General features: G+C 41.6%; 1 protein-coding gene across 10 annotated transcripts in view; it reads left to right on the forward strand.

Moving 5' to 3' along the window:
* The window catches only part of TTLL7 (tubulin tyrosine ligase like 7), a 104,375-nt gene that overhangs the window by 50,663 nt on the left and 27,388 nt on the right, over positions 1–26,324 (forward strand). For 9 of the 10 annotated variants that reach the window (XM_077333168.1, XM_077333170.1, XM_077333163.1 and 6 more), the window contains 11 exons: positions 4,142–4,300; positions 6,260–6,476; positions 8,521–8,685; positions 9,340–9,498; positions 14,318–14,412; positions 15,815–15,962; positions 16,066–16,139; positions 17,626–17,761; positions 18,719–18,805; positions 22,736–22,916; positions 25,369–25,640. In XM_077333168.1, the coding sequence (XP_077189283.1) occupies positions 4,142–4,300; positions 6,260–6,476; positions 8,521–8,685; positions 9,340–9,498; positions 14,318–14,412; positions 15,815–15,962; positions 16,066–16,139; positions 17,626–17,761; positions 18,719–18,805; positions 22,736–22,916; positions 25,369–25,640 (1,693 nt within the window). The remainder of the gene's footprint in view (positions 1–4,141; positions 4,301–6,259; positions 6,477–8,520; positions 8,686–9,339; positions 9,499–14,317; positions 14,413–15,814; positions 15,963–16,065; positions 16,140–17,625; positions 17,762–18,718; positions 18,806–22,735; positions 22,917–25,368; positions 25,641–26,324) is intronic. The other variant, XM_077333169.1, reaches the window with a different exon arrangement.

Here is a 26,324-nt window from a genome sequence, read left to right on the forward strand (position 1 = left end):
CGTTGTACTTGAAGTTTAAACCTATTATTGCGTGTCCTCTCCTCTGCAGCCAACAGAAACAGCATCCTGCCCACCTCCAAGTGACAACCTTTCAAATACTTAAAGAGGGCTATCATGTCCCCTCTCAACTTCCTTTTCTCCAGGCTGAACATTCCCAAGTCCCTCAACCTATCTTCATAGGGCTTGGTCCCGTGGCCCCAGATCATCTTCGGCGCTCTCCTCTGTACCCTTTCAATTTTATCTACGTCCTTCTTGAAGTGAGGCCTCCAGAACTGCACACAGTACTCCAAGTGTGGTCTGACCAGTGCCGTATACAATGGGACTATGACATCTTGTGATTTTGATGTGATGCCCCTGTTGATACAGCCCCAAATGGCATTTGCCTTTTTTACCGCTGCATCACACTGCCTGCTCATGTTTAGTTTACAGTCCACAAGTACCCCAAGGTCTCGTTCACACACAGTGCTACCTAGAAGCGTATCCCCCATCCAGTAGGCATGCTTTTCATTTTTCTGACCCAGATGCAGAACTTTACACTTATCTTTATTAAATTGCATCTTGTTCTCATTTGCCCATTTTTCCATTGTGTTCAGATTTCGTTGAACTCTGTCTCTATCTTCCGGAGTATTTGCCAGTCCTCCCAATTTGGTGTCATCTGCAAACTTGATGAGTAGTCCTTCCACCCCCTCATCTAGATCATTAATAAATATGTTAAAAAGTACCGGGCGAGCACCGAGCCCTGAGGTACCCCGCTACTCACCTCTCTCCAGTCTGATGAAACACCATTGACAACAATTCTTTGAGTGCGGTTCTCTAACCAATGCCCTATCCACCTAACTATCTGAAAATCCAGATTGCAGTCCTTCAACTTATCCATCAGAACATCATGGGGAACCTTGTCAAAAGCTTTAATAAAATCCAAGTAAATGACATCAAGCGAATTTCCCCGATCCAGCAAACTTGTTACTTGGTCAAAAAAGGAAACCAGGTTGGTCTGGCAGGACCTGTTGGAGACAAATCCATGCTGACTTCCTTGGATCACCAAATTGTCCTCCAGATGTTTGCAGATCGCTCCCTTTAATATCTGCTCCATTATCTTCCCCACAACAGAGGTCAGACTCACTGGTCTGTAGTTTCCCGGGTCATCCTTCCTCCCTTTTTTGAAGATCGGAATAACATTTGCTCTCTTCCAGTCCTCCGGGACATCTCCAGTCCTTAAAGAGGTTCCGAAGATGATGGACAAGGGCTGTGCAAGTTCTCTGGAAAGTTCTTTGAGTACTCTCAGGTGCATTTCATCCGGACCAGGGGATTTGAACTCATCCAGTGCAGCTAAATGCCTCTCGACAACCTCTCTATTCATGTTAACCTGCCACCCAGTCACTGTCCTTTGGCTATGGCCATCTCTAGATGTGCCTAAACACTTTGACCTGTGGGAAAAAAACAGATGTAAAATAGGCACTAACCTTTCTGCTTTCTCTGCATCTTCCGTTAGAGTTTGTCCATCCGCACCCAACAGTGGGCCTATTGTCTCCTTTACTTTACGTTTGCTCCTCACATAACTGAAAAAACTTTTCTTGTTACAATGGGCTTCCCTGGCCAATCTTAGCTCACTCTCAGCTTTGGCCTTTCTTATGATTGATCTACAGTGCCTAGTAACCTGTAGTAACCTCTTCTTTAGAGCTCTGTCCTTCCCTCCATTTCCTGAACATATTTTCCTTTTCTATCTTAGTTCCTCTTGAAGTTCTCTGTTCATCCAAATAGGCTTCTTAGAGCTCCTGCAGTGTTTTCGTCTTTCTGGGATAGTCATTGATTGAGCATGCAATAGCTCTTGTTTGAGTAGCGCCCACCCTTCACATGCTCCCTTCCCTTCCAGCATTCTCGTCCATGGTATGACACTCATCATGTCTCTGAGTTTATTAAAGTTTGCCCTACGAAAATCCAACATCCGCGTCTGGCTACAAGCTTCCTTGGCTCCCCATCTCAAAAGGAATTCTATGAGGACATGTTCACTTCCCCCTAGGGTCCCCACCTCCTTCACCTCATCCACCAACTCTTGCCTGTTGGTCAGTATTAAGTCCAGTATGGCTGAACCTCTTGTGGGTTCATCTACCATTTGATAAATGAAATTGTCAGCCAGGTAGGTCAGAAAGTTACATGACTGAGGACGCTTCACATGCTTGTGAATCTTTTTACTAAAGACTTTCAAGCTGAAGCAGGAGTATAATAGAAAGAAGTCTAGAAGTGGTACAAGAATACAGAAGGCTAGAAATGGATCCTTAATAATATTCCTGATCAAAGCCAGAAAACGTGGTCTGCCCATGTTTTATACGCCATCCCATTAAGCTAAAGTAGGTATGAAATAGTGGTCCCTAGTTTTCTAGTGATTTATATGTACTGATTGTGCTTATATTTTTAAAATGTGTTGCCCTTCTATAAGGAATTTTCTAGCCATATGGAAGCAGGGACTCAATCTTGAGGTGCTGTAGATCCTGCTGGAGGCTTGGGTACAATGTTTTTAAAGTCAGAAACAGGTTTCTTTCTTTCTCAATAATTGGTGTTCTAAGCTAAGATTAAACCATTGCTAGGAATCTCAGGTATCAGGTGCCAGTGTATGGATTTCATGGATAATTGGAGTTAGAATAAAGGCTTCAGTCTTGGTGTGGGTGGAAGAAGGGGGAAGCATATCACCCTTGTAATTAACCAAATTTGTGCACATCATGAACAAACTCTGATTTGTTTTTGACACCTGCATGCACTTTTCATTTTATGGATTACTGAGCATGACATTTATTTATTTAATTTGTCATCTGCCTTTCTTTTGCTGAAACACAGGGTGGATTACAGAATGACAAACCAGGCAATAAAGACCTGCACAAGACATTTTATTTATTTACTATACTTCATTTATGCCCTCTTTATTCTTCCCTTCTCCATTTTAGACTCACAACAATTCTGTGGGATAGGTTAGTCTGAATGTGTGTGTGATCGATTTGAGGTCACCCAGCAAACTTCCTTGGAGAGTGGAAATTCAGACCTGGGTCTCAGATTCTAGTCCAGCACTTCAACCACTACACCCTTTCAGTGTTCTGCATACAGCATTCCACATACTAAGCCATACAATAAAACTAGATTACACAATGGAGAATACTGATATATAGTATGTATCCAGGCAAAACTACAACATTATTCTCTTTATACAAAAGCAATCTCTTAACATTTAGTCTATAAAAGACATCTTCTCTGAAATGTGAAACAAATGCAAGTATGGTACTGTGTACTTTGGAGCATACTAAGTTGTGTCTTGACCTTGTAAATATAATCATGACTTAGACACATGAGTCTAAGAGTCTCCCAGGATTGTTCATGTTATAAGTTGTGTGTGTGTCCTGTGGGTATGTGTAGTGTGTTAATTCCAATATACCAAATGCAGGGTAGATATTTTTAGGCTAAAGGATTCTTGAACACAGAATTATCTACAAAGACTATTGTACTTTCTGAAGTTTGTGTCAAATAGTAAGCCAGTGGGCTTTGTAACAGGCTATCTATTGTACCAAGATCATGATGTTCTTGGCACCAGTCCTGCCTTCACAGATGCAACTTCTGTAACCAAAAGGAACATTCAGAAGCACTCTGAGTTCTACATATCATTGTAGGTAATATTTTTTTTCCATGTGAACCTTTCTTTGAATGCCCCAAACACTGGACTCATAAGGAAGCTGGATTACACCAGACAGTTTCAATTAATGGAATGAATGATAGACATATGTGTAGGATTTGTCTCACACATACACACAAAAGGATAAAAACCCCAGAGGACCTGGGTAATATAATAGTGCATGCACAAATTCTGTTCCTTGAGGTCCCCCTGTGAAGAAAATATTTAAATTACATGTGTTGTATTGAAGGTTTCAGGTGAGTCTGTGGATGCAGATATTAATGCAAAACACGTATTCAAGTTTTCCTCTTGCTGTGAGATAGTTCTGTTATTAATTTGTGTACATTTGTGTACCTTTTCCAGGTAATGGCCCCGGCTCCTATGGAGCACTCAGAGAATCAGTATGATAGTGCGCAACTTTGTAACAGAGCAGAATTTAATCTCAAACAAGAAAAATATTATACTATTGCTTCTCTTGTTTTTCAGAATGATCAAATCTCAGCCTCAGGAATATAGCTTCATTCCCCGGACATGGATCTTCCCAGCAGAATATACACAATTCCAAAACTATGTAAAAGAACTCAAGAGAAAGCGCAGACAGAAAACCTTTATAGTCAAGCCAGCAAATGGTGCCATGGGGCATGGGTATGTGCAATATTAAATAAGACTCCTTTTGTGTTAGTTAATCTTTTATTTCCTTTTTATAACTTCCACTTTGTGTATAGTATTTTTCTGTTGAAAGGCAAGCAGCAAAATACCATATGCTATTCAAGTAATGGTTAAATACTTAGAAAAAAATTAAATAGTGGACTGATTTTGTTTTATTTCACACTAATAGTGTTTTATAGTTGACCCTGTTGGCTTGTTAGTTTTATCTTATTGATCCATTTATGCCCCATTTTTATCTCCAGTGGGGACCCAAAGTGGTTCCCAACATTCCCCTCTTCTCTATTTTGTCTTCACTTCAACTCCATGACTCAGGTTAGACTGAGAATATTTGACTGGTCCAATGTCACCGAGCAAGCTTCCATGGCTGTGTGGACATTTGAGTTACCAGGACCCTACTGACAACCAGCAGGGGACTTACCAGGAGAAAGAGGAAGTTCCAGGCCATATCACTTTTGTCACACAGGAAGTGATGTCATCACACTGCAGTGTCACCTTGACACACTGATATTTGGGCAAAAAATCTGTGGTAAAAATAGCTTCTACCATTGAGCTTCTGTGAGTTGGTGGGGAGAAAGGATTGTGTCATTGCTTGGCTCTTGTGGCTCTTTCTTGTGTGCCCAAGGAAATGCCGATTGCTACTATTGGGTTGGGAGGCAAATTTCCTCCAGGCCAGGGATTCTAGTTTTCTTCAGAGGGCATCATCTGGACATGTAATTGGGGTTACTGTGGGTTTCATGCATTGTGCTGGGGGTTGGACTATGTTGACCCTGGAGATCCTTTCCAACTCCATGATTCTATGAATGTATAGTATGGGCCTTCCTCTTTCTTAGGTAAGTCTCCTTGCTGGCCAGTTGATTGGCAGTGGGGGTGGGGGTGGGCCATGGGGCAGTGAATCCCTGTCTCCACTTAAGGGGCTGGCAACTCTTTTTGGTCCCGGCAGTCACCTGGTGGAATGATCTCCCAGAAGAGCTGCAGGCCCTACAGGAACTTTCTTGGTCCCAAAAGGCCTGCAAGATGGAGCTCTTCCACCAGGCTTTTGGTTAGGGCCAGTAAACAACTAAACAATATCATCTGAATGGGCCCTCTGAGAATAACCCCTGAATAGGACAAGGTGGTGCAGAATCTAAGCTTTTCAGCTGATGCTGGTTTGGAGTATTTTAAACTGCTTTTTAACTGTTTAGATTATTTGTTACAATTTTGTATTTTAAATGACGTGAATCACTCCAAGCTGGTAATACTGAGAGGGGTGGTATTTACATTTAATTATAAATAAATAAATCATTTGAACCTATGTCTCACAGATTGTAATTTGATTGCACTATGTTGGCTCTATGTTATTAGAGTATATAACATAATATAATTTACAAAATGTTTATCAACTATAAATGATTATTTTTATTGAAATATAATAATGTAGCTGAAGTCATTGTCCATCTTCATTAAGAAAAGCTGTAATAGTTTGTATAGGGTAAATATATGAAAACATAATTAATGGTTTGGGCAGCAGAGCAGCTGGATATGTTAGAGAAAACAGTGTGAGCTAAAATGGTCCTTAAGGGTCTACCTCACTGGAAGTGCAGTTATCACACAGGAGTTATGATAATTAATATGTTACATGCACTCCATGATGGGGCAAATAATGGTATCCAAGATTATTCGGTCTCTGACAGCAGAACCTTGTTTCACTCAGGCCTCTGTGCTGTTTATAAATACAGTTGTCATTAAGAACTTGTAGCCATAGTATAGCTTCAGGTCCGCATAGCCAATGTGTAGAAAGTAACATGGGGTTTTATCTTGAAGCAAATGTAAATATCTGCAGGGACAAGGTCTTTGTGAAGTGGCTAGTTGGACCTGAAAATATATTTCCAAAAGGGTAGCTCAAGTTTCAGTTTTAATGTACTTTTTGTGGTGGTCTTTTCTCCTCCTTCAAACCAGGATCTCTCTTATAAGAAATGGAGAAAAGCTGCACTCTCAAGAACACCTGATAGTCCAGGAATACCTTGAGAAGCCCTTTCTTATCGAAGGCTACAAGTTTGATTTAAGAGTGTACATTTTGGTAACTTCCTGTGATCCATTAAAAATATTTTTATATCATGATGGACTAGTGAGAATGGGTACAGAGAAGTATCATACTCCCAGTGACTCAAATCTGGTAAGTGAATGTCTGGTTAAAAAAAAGTGCTACATAGTCTTTCTAATGGTAGGGAAGTGAAATAAGCTTCTCTGGCTCAAGGAAAATGACTTTGTCTTGGCCACTATCTGCCTTTGTATTTGATTCCTGTTGAATTGAGATAAAAGTTATCAAGCTTTGTGAAAAAATAATTGTAAGCAATTGTAGTTCTTGTTTTCTCTGACTCTAGTAGTATTCCAGTTTTCCTTTCACCCTGCGTTGGCGCTATTAATGTATGTTACCTTATCTTGATGTTGGCTCAGATTAATAATTTAAAAACCTACATTCTTAAAAGTGGCCCAAATAAAAGGGAGTGAAATTCCTAAATGTGTAAGTCAGATGTGCATCACCATCAGCTGCTTTCCAGAATCCCATAAAAACAGAATACAATATACTGGTGATTTTCCGTTTTGTATGCTTAATACATGGAACCATGTCATATGAATAAATGAATGAAATGAAGTGGTTCCAACCACAAACCAGTGAAATTAAAATGATTTTAGAGACTGAGATTACACTTGTGGATGAAACTTCACATCAGATATTGGTCACGACTTAGGGCTGACTGACATGTTGAAGTCCTCATGATTACTGTGTAGACTTTTGATCAGGCATGTTCTGGAAGCTCCATGTCACAGGAACCCAGTTGAGAGCAGGACCTTGGTGTGCAGAGATAAGCCATTTAAGCATTTCCCTCTGCACCATTTTCCTGGCCTGAAATTGTCCCAAGGAACTGCTTTTTGCCTTATTGAAAAAGTGCACATACAGCCATAAGAATATATGTATGTTTCTCCTTCCAGATAATAGCAGCACCCTGAAGTGATTTCATATTGGAGAAATGGTGCAGGGGGAATATTTAGGCCTCCTCTCTTCACACCCTGTGCTCCTGATCTGAATGAAGCTCATACTATTGTGGGAATTAAGTGGGGAACTCCCAGAATGCATTTGTCAAAAGTTCTTATGGGGGGGGGGAGTCTTGTGAACGTCAATGAACTCATTGTTAGCCAGCCATTCTTTTTATTATCTCTAATTTTAATTCCCCCTCCCTTAGATCATAAAAATAACCTAGAATAGTTGATATGAGGAGAAAAATTCTGGCTGTTTTGGACAGAGACTAGCATGAATAAAACATTCACTGATCACCAGATCCTGGCGTCAAGCAATAAAGGATAACTTTCTGTATATTGCTCTGCTTAGAAGGGCAACTAGATAAACTGCTGTTGGATAGAATGAGTGCTAGACTAGGTAGGTAGTTAACATGAGCTGGGACAGGCAATTTTTATATTGTTAGATTATAAAATATGTATGTTTTCTTAATTCTAACCATTACAACTTGCAGAATTGTAATTATAATGACCAGCTCATGCACCTGCAAAATAAGCATATAGATTATTATAATCTCTGTTTTATAAACAAAGAATATATGCAGATAAATATTGGCTTTCCCATGCACTACGGAGATGAGATTTTCATTTCTGCTTCAAATTGGCAAAAAATACTCGGTGTTTGAATTTGCTAGGCTTTATGGGGGGGGCAGACTATGGGTATAAAAACATCTGTAATGATGAAATGTAACCACTCTGGGGTTTTTTTTTTGCTGTGTACACATATCTTTTGTGCGATCTGTGCTACAACAACAATGCATATATACACCAATCCAGCAAGATATTTATTTTACTTGAAGCAGACAGCTAGACTCAATTCATGTGAATCTGACTTCCAATCTTGTGCTGGGATAGGGCAACAATACTGTTTGTGTAATTCTTCTATCATTGAATAACTCCAAAACATTGGAATGCCCATTCTATTCATAGGTATCTTTCTGTTGATATCCTTGATAATGGCTGTTAAATAAGTCAGTGTTTAGTAGTCATCATCATTAAGTATAAATTATGAAGTGTGGAGGTATGGTCAGTTTTCTTGGTGCTGCTCAAATGTATCCCCACCTTCAATTTTAGAATCTCACCTCCAAAATGTCTTTCCATTTCCTATTGATTAGAGTCTCTTTCCTGTCTTTTGCATTTAGAGCCAGCTGTACATGCACCTGACCAATTACTCTGTAAATAAGCATAATGAACGTTTTGATCGGGATGAAACTGAAGACAAAGGCAGTAAGCGCTCTATAAAGTGGTTTACTGAGTTTCTACAAACAAATCACCTTGATGTTTCCAAATTCTGGAATGATATTTCAGTAAGAAACAACTAATATGCAATAGCTGTGCTTATTTGTATTTTAGTGTAGTAAAAGTACCCTTCTCCTATCAGCCTGGACTGGAATCTAATCCGGTTTTTGATGTATAAGTATGTGAGTTCTTAAATTTTCTAGACTTTTTACAGGACAGACCTCATGCTGCTTTATATTTCATAAAATATTCCACCTTTTCCCCCAGCAGGAAATCAGAGTGCCTTAAATCTTCCTCAAAACAACTTTTTGTGTTTAGACTGAGTGTGTGTGACTAGCCCAAGGTCACCCAACAAGTATTCATGGCAGACTTGGGGATTCAGACCTAGGTCTCCCAGGTCCTACCCTACACTGATATTTTGTCATGAATGCAGGAAGATCTGTCATGCTTTGGGGAAATCAGTTATTTCATCTCTTGAAGGTGGGAAATGGACCAAGAATTGGATTATTCTAGACAACTCATAAATGCATTGAGCAACACACATTGGCCGTCATCATTAAATCTCAACATTAATTGTTAGGCAGTTGTGATTTAGAGTGAAATCTGCTGTCGGTTAAATTTTCTACATTCATTTGGATCAGTCTACTTTTGACTGTTATCTTTCTGTGATCTCAAAGAAAAATCATTCTGTTATCTTTGCTGTTCTGCCCGACTCCTCTCAGGAACTGGTGGTGAAGACACTTATAGTAGCAGAGCCACACGTCCTTCATGCTTACCGAATGTGTAGACCGGGACAGTCTCCAGGAAGTGACAGTGTTTGCTTTGAAGTTCTGGGGTTTGATATTCTGTTGGATAGAAAACTCAAGCCATGGCTCTTAGAGGTAAGTTGTTTACAAATGAATCTGAAGAACATGAAAAGAATAGTATTCAGTCTGTGTAAGAGAGTGAAGGGGAAAAGTCAAGTGTTGTTCAGAACTTGTTAATATTTGGATCTGATAGCTGGCTCATATGTTATACAAAAGTTGAAAGAATGCTAGATGGGACCTCAGTTTTCAGAGGAAGTGTACTTCTGAAATCCTGTTTGTGTCCTAGCGACTGTGGGGAAGCCCCATGGTCCTCCTGCCTTTTGTCCTCCTGCCCCCCAGTTGGTCTGCATGTGCAATCTCTCAGTTACATGCATTTGAAATATGGGTTTGCTGTGAGTTCTTCTAGTGAGCTGATTATTTGAGCCAGGAGCTTTGTGTTCATCTTCTATATACTGCTCATAAAACAGCCAAACTTTGATGATCAAACTGTGAAAGGCCTGTGGCTGAATGACATTAGTAGCCATTCCGTTGTTCACCACTGAGTGGTGCTGTTTCCTCTGTTGCTTGAAAGAAAAAGGGATTTTGAATGTAGCCTTTCTCAGAGGCTTTCCTACAGTTCCAAGCAATGCCCTCTTCTTTCTCAGAGAGAGTAATTTGCTGGATGGATTAAGGAGTAGTGACTTACTCAAGGGCACCCCATGAACTCCTCAGTGTACTAGAAATTTAAAATTATCTTCAAGGTTTGCACCATGATAACTTTTAGACATTAAAGAGATTAGTCTGGACTCTCAGGGCCATTTCTAAAGTGGCTTGAAATTAGGTGTAAGGGCTGTAGTGCTCTGTGTGTGCAGTCCTCTCTCTGTGATCCTGTAGGGAGAGAGCAAGTCGTTTGTTTATTTATATTTGCATTTGTATGGCTGCCCCTCCTGGTGAGCAGGCTTCAGGTGGTTCACAACATGATATGATACATAAACATTAACCAATTAAAAGAGTTAAAATAATACATTTCAATTCCATTATGATACTAGCATCTGTGAGTCTTTCCTTCATTGCTTTTCCCATTCCAGGGTGGAGGGGTCTTGTAGGAGGAGGCCTGCTCAATTAGAAATTGTCTCACTTTTACAGGTGGTACAGAATAATACTTAGCTGCCATTTTAGTGTTGCAGAACTTTAAAACAAAGCAGAAACACCACCCTCTTCTTTTGTCACCGATTGTTCCTAATGAGTACAAGGGCCTTCACATTTCTAATAGGCTAGTATCTAATTTTAAAGCAGTCCCCCTTGCACCATCTAGTGGAAGGAAGTTGAAAGTTCTTATTTCAAATGGAGAAGTCTGTTCTGGTCATATGAGAAAACCATCTCTTCCTGTTGAGTACATTAATGGATACATTGTGCATAGAGATATACAATTTCTTTGGGTGTCTGTTGAATAGATCTGAATATATATCTGCACAGTGCTCCATGCATTTTCCAGACAGTCAGCTGCTCCCAATTGCTGTTAACTTCCAAGGAATTTAAAAACGGTCTGGGATGGTACTGAACTTTGCATCAGTGGCAGAAGTAGTCATCTGAAAATTTGATTTATGAAGTAAGTCCCATTCTTAAAGCAACAGAGTAAGTCATGAATAGTCAATGTGGGACTGAGTTGGAGAGTGAGTTAGTTCAGAATCCAAGTCATGAATGCTCGTCTTGGTGTTTTGGTTAAGAGCAGCAGCTTCTAATCTGCTGAGCCAGGTTTGATTCCCTGCTCTCCACACGCAGCCAGCTGGGTGACCCTGGGCTTGTGACAGCACTAAGAATTGTTCTGACCGAGCAGTGATATCAGGGCTCTCTCAGCCTCACCCACCTCACAGGGTGTCTGTGGTGGGGAGAGGAAAGGGACGGTGATTGTAAGCCACTTTGAAACTCCTTCAGGTACAGGAAAGCGGCATATAAGAAACAGCTCTTCTTCTTCAAGCTCTAAATTATGAGTCTGGACAGGAGGCTGTAAGCAAGAAGGGGGAGTCTGTTGAATGTCTTGGAGAAGACAGCCAGAGAAGGAAACAGGAAAAGAAACTCCAAATGAAACTGAATGAAAGACAGAAACATCAAACTGGAAATGCGAGAGGAACAAGTTAACACATTTGGGTTGAAGAAACCCAATTCCAGCAATTCAAACTTTGTCCTGCAAAGGCAACAAGAAACTTGGAAGTCAATGAATCTCAGCCAATTTGCAGTGGAGTGGTTTAGTCCTTGTTGCAGGATAGTACTCAGGAAAGAGAAGCTGCCTGGAAGGTTGAATATTCTGAGTTCAGATCCTGGGGCTTGTGGGTTGCACAGCAGAAGGGAGTGTATAAAATTAATTAGGAGTGTGCATTTGGCTCTATCCAAGCCATAAAAATAGCCAGAAAGTACCTTATAGGTATTTAGAAGAAGAAGAAGAAGAGTTGGTTCTTATATGCCGCTTTTGCCTATCCAAGGCCCATTATGCACGGCCGCCGAAACGGCGATTTCGGGTCACATGGAAAACGCGGAGGGGGAAGACGCGACGCATACCGGTTATACACGGGGCGGGGCGCGACGGCGGCAAAACCCAGAGTAACTGATTATGCACGCGCCGATCCGGGCGCCGCTTCTGGTTGCGCCCCGCTCACCCGGAAGCTGCGCTTTCTTCCGCGTTTCACTGACGCGGCTTTTTCGGCGGCATGCACCGAAGCTGCAGCCAGTTGCAGCCGGCTCCGTGCGTTATCCGTGATTTTAGTCGCCGCCATTCCACCCCGAATGTGCGCTAAAACCCCCGTGCATAATGGGTCCATAGGAGGCTCAAAGCGGCTTACAGTCACCTTCCTTTTCCTCTCCCCACAACAGACACCCTGTGGGGTGGGTGAGGCTGAGAGAGCCCTGATATCACTGCTCGGTCAGAACAGTTTTATCAGCGCTGTTGCGAGCCCAAGGTCACCCAGCTGGTTGCATGTGGGGGAGTGCAGAATTGAACCTGGCATGCCAGATGAGAAGTCCGCACTCCTAACCACTACACCAAACTGGCTCTCTATTTATCAGGTATTCTTTCAGCTGGATATAGAGGGGGATTATATTTACAATTACTGGGGCATAAACAATTTTGGGGATTATCTGGGAAAACGGGATGACAGCAGTTAAACAGCATTTAAAGAGAGTGCACTCCTTTTAAACCCCATTCTGGATAAAGCTGCAGCTTCAAGAATGTGAATATTGGCAAATCTGATTGGGATGCCTGATGGATGAGTGTTTTTTCCCCCTTGCATCCTTTGCCCTGAGGGAATGGTGCCTCAGAAAATGCTGAACTCCCCCAGTGCAATGGCACTGATCCACCTTCTCTCCTTTCCAATGATTATTTATCAGACCCTGCCTTTCTCGCATTATGGAACTCAAAGCAGTGTCCCTAGGGCTCTTGAGTGATCTTCCATCCAGGTACCACCCAGAACCTACCTGTTTAGTTTCAGCAGAGTTGCTGTGCCATGTGCTGTCAGGCCACTGTCTTCAAGTTTTGAAAGCTGCAGAGGAATCCAGCCATGGCCCTCTTGTTCCATTTCTGGTTTGAGCTAGGACTCAGAGAGTTTGGCGAACAAGAACCTAGATATTCTGATAATATATTTATTGAAGCAACATCTTTTGCTTTGTTTGTTTTGTTCCTTTAGTATATATTTCTCAGTGTAGCTAGGTGACATGCCCCTGGCACTAATAAGGGAATTTGATATTTCAAGCTTGGGCTAGGGTCCAGTGGAAATCTGCTCCTTTAACTATATAAGTGCCTCATAAGTTTATGGCCCACTAGTAGCGGCCATCCTCACTGGTGATTGAACCTGCCTGTGGATCTGAATGATACTCAGCAGGGTCAGTTCACTGAGAAGGGGTCCAGCATGAACTCTACGGAAGTGGCTGAATACAAAGTTTGTGCCTAACACAAAGCTTCATTTGTGGTTGCTTTTTATACTTTGTAGCCATTAAATAAAGATGCTGGACAGAGTGCATGGACAGCACCTGAGTTTTCCTTTTGGCTCTATTTTGTAATACAAAAATATTCACTTTATAGAGGAAGGTAAAGGTAAAGGTATCCCCTGTGCAAGCACCGAGTCATGTCTGATCCTTGGGGTGACACCCTCTAGCGTTTTCATGGCAGACTCAATACGGGGTGGTTTGCCAGTGCCTTCCCCAGTCATTACCGTTTACCCCCCAGCAAGCTGGGTACTCATTTTACCGACCTCGGACGGATGGAAGGCTGAGTCAACCTTGAGCCGGCTGCTGGGATCGAACTCCCAGCCTCATGGGCAAAGCTTTCAGACGGCTGCCTTACCACTCTGCGCCACAAGAGGCTCTTAGAGGAAGGTAAACGCCCTTAAACGAACAATTTCTGTTACAATTACTTCTTCTTGGCAGCAAAACAATTCCTCTATGTTCATTGAAAGCACACTAGCATAATAATATTTTTCATAAATGTTTCCGTTTGGCTCATGCTTTATTTCAATCAGTGTGCAATCATGTTTTGGATTGTTGTCATATGCATTTAGGTAGGAGAATCCACTCTCACTGGGATATCCCACAAATTCTCATGCTGAGATACTTTATTAGTTTATAACTATAAAAGAAAACAATTGCAATGTGAATGCGTTTGATAATGCCCCAAAATTGTGGCATTTTACATATGATCAATAGGCAATGTACAAGTGATTAGGATTAGCACATGGCAGAGTGTGTGTACATATGGGGGATACAATTGCTACTTTTGTTTCTGAAATTTGGTCCCAATATTGTCTGTGTGTGTATGCATGGGTGTAAGTGAGAGAAAGAGCAATGGAGACAGATTGTTCCCCAGCTTTTTACCCAGCAGACAAAACATTCCTGAAGCTTTACTGTGCTGTCTTCTGGATTTCTTCAGATTAATCGAGCCCCAAGCTTTGGTACCGATCAAAAAATTGACTATGATGTGAAAAAAGGTGTTCTGCTGAATGCATTAAAGCTGCTCAATATAAGGTACAGTTATATGACTTGTTTCTTTAGCTACGAATAGGGAAATACTATATTTTAATGTTCCAAAGGAATAGAAAATGCTTTGCAGAAAACATTTGTGTTAAACTATTTTGACTGTTTAACAGCTTTGCAGTGCAAGCATTTAAGCAGAATCTTTGACAAGCATTACCTTGTTAGAGAACACATTAGAGAGCAGGATGAGTCCTGATTTGGTTAAATCCTTGGAGCTCTAGACAGTGCAAGGCCAGCCTTACTATAGAACAGTCTCTTCAGGTGGCATATTCCAGTCAGTCAGTCTGGGTGCTAATATCTGGTTCTTAGGGTAGAACTACACATTACACTTTAGAAGACCTTTTAGAAGACCTTTTTTCTTTTCCCTGTTAGGGAAATCCCCGTGTATCCCTGGGAAGATGTAGGTTTCCCCAGTAGGCCAAGCAGCACTCTGCAGGACAGTTTCTGGTCAGGAGGATGGAATGAGGGGAGGGCTGTGAAGCCCCTTGTCCATGCTTGATGTGGTCCGAATTCAGTTTGGGCACCACATGTGTGTCAGTTGAGGGGAACCCATAACTCACTCCCGACCCCGGACCCAACCTTGGGTACTCTGTAGCATTTGAATTCTTCATATGGGCTCCTACTCCTTCTGATAGCTCTAGATTAGCGATCCCCAGCCTGTGGGCTGCGGACCACGTGTGGTTCGTCGACTAATTGGAGGTGGGCCGCAAAGGACGCCTTCTCCCCCCCCTTTACTTCATCCCCCCCAGCCCTTTACAACACACTTCGGGTGTCATTGTCTCCCATCACTCCCAGATGGGACTATCGCGTTGCAGAGAAACAAACTCAGGGTTCCCATTGATTTGTCATTGTCATCAGTTAAAATTTCCATGAAAATAAAATGCTCCTTATGTTCATTGTTGTGGCGTGTCTGTATCTTATTTTGAAGGGATGTTTAAACATTACCATAGCGATCAGAGAGCGTTAGGGCAGTGGTTGAGAGTAGAGGAGTAAACTACCCCCTCCCCAACAGGCCTCAGTAAGATTGTCAAGCATTGAGTGGTCCCCGGTGATAAAAAAGGTTGGGGACCACTGCTCTAGATTATTTTATGGGATAATGGCCACAAACCTTTTTTGCTTGGCCTGTCAAGGGCTACTAGAAAGATGCTTGTGCTACATTGAAATGAGAGGAGAACAGGGCAAACCAAACATAGGCTTAATGGCAACACTTGAAGATAGTAAATATTATTTGGTTAGAGGGCCTCTAAGTGATTGCCATGTAGTATCTCTGCAAATGTTATTATGGGGTTATTCAACAGTACATTGAAATGATATAAGTGATTATGTGAAGTGTGGATGCATTACTGTCTTCTGTAATTTAATCATGTCTGCCTAACTGTAATATTCATCCCAGAACAAGTGACAAAAGGAAAAATTTGGCCCAGCAAAAAGCAGAAGCTCAGAAGAGACTTTATGGTCAAGGCTCCATGAAAAGGCTGTCACCAGTGTCATCTGACTGGGAGAAACAGCGGCGCTCACTGGAGAGGAGGAGAGAGGAACTGGTATTAAAACAAAGCAGAACAAAAACTAAATTAGGGAAAGTTCAATTTCTGTCACTTCACAAGAAGTTTATTGTGTTACTTATTAAATGTTCTTGATTTCTAGAAAGAGAGACTTGCACAAGTACGCAGGCAGCTTTCCAAAGAACAACATGAAAACAGACACATGGGAAATTACAGGTAAGTATGATTCTGCCTTATCTGTCTGAAATAGCCACAGATGTCCCTTCCCTGTACGCAATAACGACCTGACTGTACTTAAATCCAGTTTGTGCACAGACTGGTGATGAATGATGACATTGATAACATAGGTGTTTTGCCAGCTAATTGAGGGATCAGTTTGCATAGGTTTTTTGCCTAAATAGCACAAGCCAGCCTTTTCTGACCTGCTTTCAAGCTTCGGTACAGGGAAATTTGTGTTTGTACAACAGTTTGCTGGAAAATCCTCATCAATTAAGTAATGCCATACAGGCTTTTTTTAACAGATCGCTTGCCTGTCACTGTTGATCAGGCCCTGTGATACACAATGGCAGTGCAGGGTTGTGTGTGTCTGAGGCACCTTGTCGGTTCAAACAAGGTACTGACATTCCCAACTAGCAAAGCCTGTGTGAGTTCACAGTGCATCCTGAAACATGTCCAGGATCTTTAACAGTACAGGGTGCTCTGTGATAGAGGCACAGGAGTTCCTCAGCAGATGAGTTTTAATAGTTTTCTTAAACATAGGCCTCATTGTACACATTAAGTTTTGTAAACAACAGAAAGGCAGATCCATAGAGCTTGAACCCTCTTGCTCTGGCCTCTCCAGCTGTACATAGACTATATTGGACTGGAAAGCTCAAAAAACAATTCAACATGATTTCTGGGGTTCTATCATGGGTTGCTTCAGCTCAGTTGAATGGGCTTAGAAAAGGTTCTGGACTGACAGCTGCTTCAAGAAGAAAGCAGGAGGACAACTGGGGGCGGTTCGTCCCCTGCTTCTTAAAAGCCATTGTTATATGTTGGAATTATGAATGCATCATTATTTTGTTAATGTCTCATATGTCAGGCCCACCTGAAACTGACATTTTAGTGAATATTCAAAGACTATAAACCTTATTTCTGTAGATTGCGGAGTCCCTATTTAGATGTTTATAGTTGGCATTTCCCCACACTTGCCCCAATTAAAAAGCATACATGCGCACACATACATATGTTGCTTTTAACTAGATGGAGAGTAATTGCAGTATATGTTATACATGATGAAGAAGTTCAAACAAATCTGCCCTGTGAACATGAGCATAGACTACTGGGAAAGGGGAGGGGGTTATGGTTCAGTGGCAGAGTATCTGCTTGGCATGCGGAAGGTCCCACAGCCAATCCCTGGCGTCTCCAGTTAAAAGGATCTGGTAGTAGGTGATGTGAAAGACCTCTGCCAGAGATCCTGGAGAACCTCTGCCAGTCTCAGTAGACTGCTGGCTTTGATGGACCAAGGGTCTGATTCAGTGTAAGGCAGCTTCATATGTTCACATGAGCTTCCCACTGAATTAAAAGAAGTTCTAAGAGTGATCACCTCTGCTCTTGTAAGACTCCAATTCATTTCAATGTTGTAAGACGCTCAGTTGATCCCCTTTGTCAGATTGTAACCCAATTTCATATCTTTCTTCTGCTTTCCTTAAAAAAACTGTAGACGAATTTATCCTCCTGATGACAAGATGCTGCTCGAAAAATATGAAGGTTTGTTAGCCATTGCCTTTCAGACATTCCTTGCTGGAAGAGCTGCCTCACTTCAGCGGGAAATGAACAACCCTCTGAAAAAGATGAAGGTACTAGTGGAGCAAACTATTGATATCAAATTTGATGCTTCCTCAAACATTATGGAGTCTTTTAATAAACATCTCATAAAATCATTGTGGAATTTTTCATGATTCACCTAGGAGTGTTAAAAGGCTAGGATATGAGTGAAAATATATTCAAGATTGCTTGCAATCAGCTTTCCTTGCTCCAGTGTGACCCTTACGTACCTAAACTGGGCATTCTATTGGGTAGGGGCTATTTAGATGACCCGGACAAGATGGAGAGATGAGGAGGTTTTTATACCCCACTTTTTTCTATTTTAAGGAGCCTGATTTTGTCAGATCTCAGAAGCTAAGCAGGGTCCAGATCAATTCTTGGATGGGAGACCACCAAGGAAGATTAGGGTTGCTCCACAGTGGCAGGCAATGGGAAACCACCTCTTACTGTGACTTGATGGCAAAAAGGAAGAACTATCTTTTTTCATCTCATTTGGTTGCATCACTATCATGTTTCAAATGTCTCCTGCATCTCTGTATGAACATATAGACTCGGGGAATTCCGGCACCTACCAGTAGACAAGAGAAAACATTTAAAAACTAGCATTTTCATAAAAGGCTGTTAACAGAAATTTTAATTAAATGTTTTCTATCTTATTTGCATTAAAGTTCATTATGGTTGATTAGACTACTGTTGCCTGCAAAGTTTTGGATTAAGGGTAGTTGGCAGGGAATGTTATGCACAGAGGAGAAAGCGTCTACCGTATTTGCCGGCGTATAAGATGACTGGGCGTATAAGATGACCCCCCCACTTGGAGGCATGTTTTTCAGGGGGAAAAAGTTGTCATACACCAGCAAATACTGTACTTCCAGTAAGGTTGAGGTTTACTCTAATTAGGCTCTTGAAAACCTGAAGAATAGTCCCTGCTAAGAAGCAAATGCTGTGTTTGTTTCCCTATAGCTTTTCCATGTGATCCTTCTGACTTTCAGGAAGAAGATATCTTGGACCTTTTGGAACAGTGTGAATTGGATGATGAAAAGCTCATGGGAAAGCCTGCTAGACCACGTGGACCGAAGGTACTTCACAGACTGCTTTGGTACCTTTTAAAATTAAAATATTTAAACCGGATACAAGGCTTCAGCATAGAGCTGCAGAAGACAAGTTGTGGCTTTTGATGGGACTGGGAAGAGAACACCCTGCCCTGGGAAGATCATGTTAAACGGGCAGAGTCAGTGCCATTTCATCTGTCTTTTACTAAGCCTAAAGACTGCAAGAATGCCTATTATTATTTTGGATTTTTAGGAGGCCCTGAACTGACCAGTTATGACCTCTAGATGGCACATTGCACTTAACATAATTAAGACAGGTTCATTCTATTGTACTTCTAGGGACAGAATGTCCATAAAAAATACATACACACACACATTCCCCACCCAAGAGACGATTTATTAAAGACAACAATGTAGAAATATTTCTGAGATTAAAGTCAAGCAATGAATAACAACTCATCATTCAGGTTTAATATGTACAAACATGAGACTGGTTGGGAAATAATGTTTGGCGAAGTTTTAAGTTTGTTTTTATTTTCTTGATACTTTAGTCTTCTTCCCCAGTTCTGAGCATTTGACAGTAGAGCCAAGTTCAAAAGGTCAGACAATTAAGAGTCTGGAACAGAATAGGGACATGGCTGATAGTCGGATTAATGCAAAAACAGCTCTCAGTACTGCTTAGGTGTTGAATGGTTTAGGTAGATGTCAAGAGATTGGAATGATCTTCCTTGCAATACCGTTAGCTCTTTAAAGATAAAGGAGAGGTGCCAACCTTCTTTCTTATAAGAGTCTAATGTTGCAAAGCTGGAGAGAATAGTATTGATGAGTGACACTGCTGTTGTGGGATAAAACTTCCCCGCTGAACCCCAGTTGAAATTGGAGCCTCCTGGGCTTGCAGGGAGCAATACAGATAAGCTTCAGTCGCTCTTGTCTGAGGTTGTTAAGTCCCTCACCTTGTGTCATATACAATTTGGAGTCAGGAGGCATAAGTAGGGGATTTCTCAGGAAATTTTCAGTCTCAGAATGTCAAATGAGCATGAATACATCACAAATATGTTAGGTGAACTGATCACTAGTAGGTAAACAGAAATAACCATGCTCTGCATTGGATTCACTGGCATAGAGTAGATACTGAATACAAAGACACAAAAAATGTAAATACTTGCTGTGCACATTTGGCCATTTTGATACACTGCACTATTTCAAAATGAGGCACTAATGGCTAATGGAAATAAAGTACTCATTCTGTGAGCATGTGTTTATGGGAGGTGTATGGTTTGGCTTGAGTGATAATTTAAAAATTGTCTGTACATGTAGTTCAGCATGTATAATAATGCTGCAAAATTTCAGCCAATTCAGGTATTATGATGCAATATTCAGCTGCCACTTTTTGTTAATAACCGGGATGAGTGACTGTCCACTATTTAAAGACAATTCTGGCAAACCACTAGACATCCAACCCCCTCCAATCTGCCTCACCTATTTACATTTTTCCACCAACCTGCGGAGAGGGATACAATCCCTTTTGGCCATGTCTTTTGTAAAGAATGAGAGTTAGGTATTGACGGTCTAATTCCAGCCCCTGGGCCTTATTTACAAGCCCCCGACTCTAATCATTATACCACATTGGATTTCTTCATTTATCATCCAAGGGCTTTCCTTTATGATGTGAATTATTGGGAATTTACCCATGAAGGACCTGTATTCCTGAGCACTAACTAACTATGTACCACTTGAAACATATTCTTCACTTGTAATTCATGAAAGGTTCCTGTCCTGTTCATTGTTGCATTATATCCTCAATTGCTCAGGGATAGGAAGACAAACAGGCCACTATATGTTGAGCAACTTACTTCCCACTTAGGAACCACCAGAGTCCAAGCATATAAAAACATAACCTCTCTGTTGGTAAAAAGATTAACAGTCTTGTCAGGGGAGGGCTGGGGTGGCTTTCAATAAATGAGCTGTTTCAAGAGGATTGTTCATGCTGATGTTCTGCTTTGTGTCTGCCTTATGGAGGGAGGAAGGACAATTATCTGACCTCGCCTATTGTTACTGTGGCTGTTCTTTGTCTCAATCTCTTGCTTTTCCTTCTCTTGTGCTGTGAAAGATAAATGACCCCTACTCTGTATAATGTCCCATGCGCATACAGGATTAGAATGAAACATAGCAGGCTCAGACCTGTTTCTGTTGCATAGGGCTTAATCCTTATGCATGTATAATTTTAGATCTAAATCTGTATTGTAAAATTTTGTATTATTCGTATTTTAGAATATAATTTTAGTGAGCAGAATATGGATTGAAAGATGAGTGATGATTCCCCCCCCCCCAGCACGTAGTATGGTATAGTGGTTAGTGTGTTGGACTAGGGCCTGAGATGAAAAAGGCTTGTATCCCTCACTCAACCATGGTGGCCTTGCTAGGTGGCCTTGGAACCATCACCATCTCTCAGCCTAACCTACCCACACATGGTGGTGGTTATGAGCATTAAGTGGAGGATAACCATCTTCAAGTATTTAAAAGGGTGCCATATGGAGGATGGAGCAGAATTGTTCTCTCTTGCCCCAGAAGGACAGACCAGAATGAATGGGATTAAATTAATTCAAAAGAAATTCCATCTAAACATCCAGAAGAAGTTCCTGACAGTTAGAGCGGTTTCTCAGTGGAACAGGCTTCCTTGGGAGGTGGTGGGTTCTCCATCTTTGGAAATTTTTAAACAGAGGCTAGATAGCCATCTGATGGAGAGGCTGATTCTGTGAAGGCAAAGGGGTGGCAGGTGACAGTAGATGAGCGATTGGGATGTGAGCGTCCTGCATAGTGCAGGGGGTTGGACTAGATGACCCATGAGGCCCCTTCCAACTCTATGAATCTATGATTCTATGAGAGGGGGAACTATGTGAAAAGCTGCTTTGCCTCCTCAATCAGGGTGAAAAATGGGATATAAATAGAGAATAAGTATACATAAATGAGCAGTACGTTTATTTAAAGATAGCTGGGAAGCACATTCACTATTCACCCACCCCGCCCTGAGGATCTCCATCCATATTTTAGAGGTGGGAAAGAGAAAAAATGGGTAACTTGACCCTCTTATGCTTTCATCCAAGCTCATGTCCCCAGTGATCCTGTATTGTGGTTCATGCCAGTTCTCCATAGCTACTACTCAATGCAACTAGTTCTCCAGAATGTAAGATGGTTTATGGCAGTGGTCCGCAACCTTTGTTAGGCTGCGGACTGCTGTGCCGGGGTGCAGGGAGAGGGCGACCCGGGGCCCCGCACGTGCGCGGCAGCCCTGGTGCAAACGTGCATGCGCAGACTTGCCGTGCGTGCGTGTTTGTGCCCCCGCCGGCCGCTCCCTCTCCCCGCCCCTCCAGGCCGCAAGGAAAACAGCCGCCGAAGCGGCCGATTAGCTTGCGGCCCGGCAAGCTTCTCTTCCCGCCCCCTCCCAAAGCAAGAAGCTTGCCGGGCCGCAAGCTGATCGGCCGCTTTGGCGGCTGATTTGCTCGCAGCCTGGCGAGCTTCTCGCTGTGGGGGGGGGGGGGGCGGGAAGAGGGAGCCATGGCCCAGTGACGAGGGGGTTGGGGACCACTGGTTTATGCAAGCAGCATCTTCAGCATTTCTACTGGGCTGGATCCGTCACTTCTGTTCTATAGTTGGGGGTCTGTAAGCACAAGGATTATTGTTCTGGCACAAAGAACCGTGCCCTGCCAGAGTATGTCCCTTTTGACAGGAGAGTACTGCTTGTGCTGGAGAAATTCACCACCAGTAGCATGACTAAAACACCGAATCTAACCAATAACATTAATAAAGATGATAGCCAGATACGCTTAAAGACCACTTGTACTAACAATCAACTTGTGATCATGCAAAACAGACTGTGCTAGAATAATCAGGATGAAATAGATTATTAAGATGAAAAGGGAGGGAGATTTTTAATACTTCCCCCATTTTTTGTCCTAGCCCCTCTATTCGATGCCGGAGAGTGCACAATTCTCAAAGAAGAACGACAGTAGTGGCGCTAGCTGTGAAAGCAGTAGTGATGTTTCGGAATGGGAAGAGGAAGGTGAAAAAGATCAGAATGAGAAGAGAGAGAAAAAGGTCACTTATGAACTTGAAGACAGGAAATTAATAGAGCGATCCAGTAAGTTAACTAAATACTGTATTAATGAAATGTAAACAATAAAAATATTTTACCACTGAGCAATTGCTGGATTGCAAAAAGCTGCTCTTGACTGTGGATTATTTTCAGTTAAAAAGAGGAACTGAAGTGTATAAAAAGATGTTCTGATGTACCCTACACTTTTATGAATACTTTACACATAAGCCATGGAATTTAATATGGTTGCTGAAGGAGTGGGGTACCAGAAAGGCCAACCTTTCCATCTTTTCCATCTTGTGGAAAGAGACCTGCTATTCTTTCCTCCAATCATTTTTTCCTCTCTTCCACATCATTGGATTCTTAGGTGATACAGTCACAAAAGTTTAGGAAAACAGCAAGAATTAGGCAGCTCACTGAGTAGTATGTTTCTGCTCTTCAGTTAGAACTACTAAAATGCCCATTGTTGAGATGAGAAATGGTTGGTAAGGAGTAACGCTATTCATTATAGCATCCCTGAGAGATGAGGGGTACGCTGTGTTTGTCTTCTGCAGAGAGATATCCATTCCATTGTAGGACTTCCTCAGACTACAGGCTAAGGCATCCAGTGTGAAGGAGGTGGATAATTTTCCTTGTGTCCTCTTTATCCCCCAGGGATACTCTTTGCCTGTTCCTGTAACAGTGAGTTGCAGCTACTCTGAACAGTGTAGTCATTTTGAAACCATGTGTCTAACATTTACTTGGCTTGAGACAAACCAACTTATGCTTCCTTTAAGCCTCAGGTTCTTGCTTGTTGTTTTTCTGCCTCAAGATCTTTGCTGATTTCTAAAACAGGGACTTAGAAATATTGCAGATTAATATTGGAAGCAGCCTGACAGGTAAGTGGGAATGAATATCAGGGAATGATTCTTGAACTGCCTGGTTCTTCTGCATCAGTGTCCCCATCTTGAGTGCTACTGAAGGCATGTGAGCTGTTAAAGCAGTGTTGGGAAGAATGGAGGTCCAAATAGAATGGTTATGTAGGTAGAAGGAGGAGTCCAATTCTGCCCCAAATAGCTAAGGTCATAATAATTACTACTATTGCGGAGTACCTCCGGTGTAACAGTATTGTATTTCAGCAGTACTATGATGAAGAAAGAGAAATTAACTTGTTTATTAATATAGAATGATCATCCTATTTAACCCCAAAGTATTGACGGGAATTGCAATACCATAGAAACAGTTCCAAAAGATCACCTGTAGAGCACCATAATTTCTTAAACAGTGCAGACAGATCTACAACCATGTTTCTTCCTCTGTTGATTTATTGTAGAGGGCTCTTAGTGATTTGAATTGGATGACCATATGTAGTCAGTTCATGACTGCTTTTCATACTGGCAAGATTTATTCATCAGCATTGTCAGATTCATAAATGCAGGTATTATTTATCAGACCAGAAACCCTATTCAGCGGCTCTTTCTGATTCTGAGGAATCTTGAGGAATCTCCCTTAAGCCTGTTTTGTGTGTGTATGTGTATTTGGGATCAGCATTACTTGGCCCTGCCAATAAGATATTTAGCACAGAAATGTTGCTTTGATTTATAAAGTGGACATTGTAATTATTACTGCCATACATTTTTAATGATCCCCCTAGTTTTTGAACAATTAATTGCTACTGGGATATTGAGCTGGGATTTAAGTTTTAGAAAGAAGTTGGGAGTAATGTTCTGCTACTTGAGCAAGAGTTTTTCACACAATTATTTGCGATTCTGGCCCTGGCAGAGCTGACACAGTTCCACAAAGCCTGTAAAATGGTGCTTATCTACCAGGTCCTCCCTCCACTTCTTCCATCATGTCTCTCCCCTCACCCCCACCCATTTATGCTGGCTGATTCCTGCACCTTAAGAGATCTTCCCACTATGGTCTCTGAATAGTTATCAACAGGAGCTAGGGTGCAGATGGAATGGTGATATTTTAAAGATGTTTTCAACTGTTGCCATACTGTAAGCTGCCCTGAGTCTGTTTCTGGGAAGGGGCAGCCTATAAATTAAAGCATCATCATAATCATTTCATTTACTTACTTGCCTCATCTTTTTCGCCAATGAACCCAAAGCAGTTTACATTGTTCTCCTCTCCATTTTATCTTCACAAGAACCCTGTTGGGTAGGTTAGGCTGAGTATATATGTGCATGTGTGAGAGAGGGACTGCTGGATAACTTTGGGCCAGAATGCAGATTTGAACTTGGATGTCCTTGATCCTAGTCTAACCAGTACACCCCAGTGGCCAAAGTCACCAGAAATCTTGAAGCAATAAATACGTGAACAGGCCTACTTTATAAGCAGGGTGTGTCCAAGTCCATGGAAATTGGAGAAATATCTTTTTAGTTTATTTTTGTATATATTTAGTATCTCTTTGTATATATTTGAGGCAAAAAATTAGTTGGTACTGGGGAATTTCTGGTGAAAGTGGTGTGAAAGCAATGGAACAGTTTGTTAACCAAGCTGTATTTGTTTGCAGGTAGAATGCACTGGAAACGGCCCTTAAAAAAAGCTCCTTCTTGCATGTCTACTGCATCATCAGCTCCTATAAGACGTTCTGTAAGCTGCCCTCGATCCATTTCAGCCTTGTCTATGCAAATTCAAGCTGCTGAAAACCGCCCATTCTCTGCCAAGCTGATGGTACAGACCTCTCGTCCACCTTCTGTGAGTAGGTCACACTCTTTAAACAGAGGTTCACCTGCAGTCAAAATGTCACACACTGCCAACCTGGGTACTGTACATTCTTCTGTGGTAAGTTAGTAAATAACATGATGGTGTCATTTTTTTAAAAAACAATGTGTTCTGCCTATGAAAAACAAAACAAAACAGACTTGAGATGAATATTTGGGCTCCACTATGTTATTCTCTAATTATCCAAGCCTTATATTTCCACTTTCAGAGCTAACTATAAAGTTTATGGATTCAGTTTAAGATTGTTCAAGTATACATTATAAATTTTAAACACACAAAAGGTGTGTTTAATTCAGAAGTGCAGCTAGTTTATACTTAGATAATGGGCATAGGCTTTTATTGCACTTGAATATTTTCCCCAAGTAACTAGGTTGGGTAGAGAATTCCTTCAGCCTTCTTGCCATTTCAGAGAAGCCAATCAAGGATCAAAACTTATTTTAAAATCTCTAAAGTACTACCACCACACAGAATTTCAGGTTTTCAAAGCAACTTTATGCGGCTTAGAGGTATGCATGAAATATACTTGAAATTTGCCTTTTCATTTTGGCTTTGGTATATCTGAAATGGCAAAAGGCACTCCCAAAATATTGGGATTCACAATATTCTATCCCAGTATTTCAGGATCCCCCCCCCGATTATTTCTGCTTCAACTGGAATTAACAAGGATGGTTCAGTGGGGTAGACCCAGCCTCTAGAGTCTAGGTACCATGTCTATTGTCCTTTGAGAGTTGTGACAGTAAGATG

Source organism: Paroedura picta, chromosome 4 (assembly GCF_049243985.1).
Source record: "Paroedura picta isolate Pp20150507F chromosome 4, Ppicta_v3.0, whole genome shotgun sequence".
Classification (NCBI taxonomy): Eukaryota; Metazoa; Chordata; class Lepidosauria; order Squamata; family Gekkonidae; genus Paroedura; species Paroedura picta.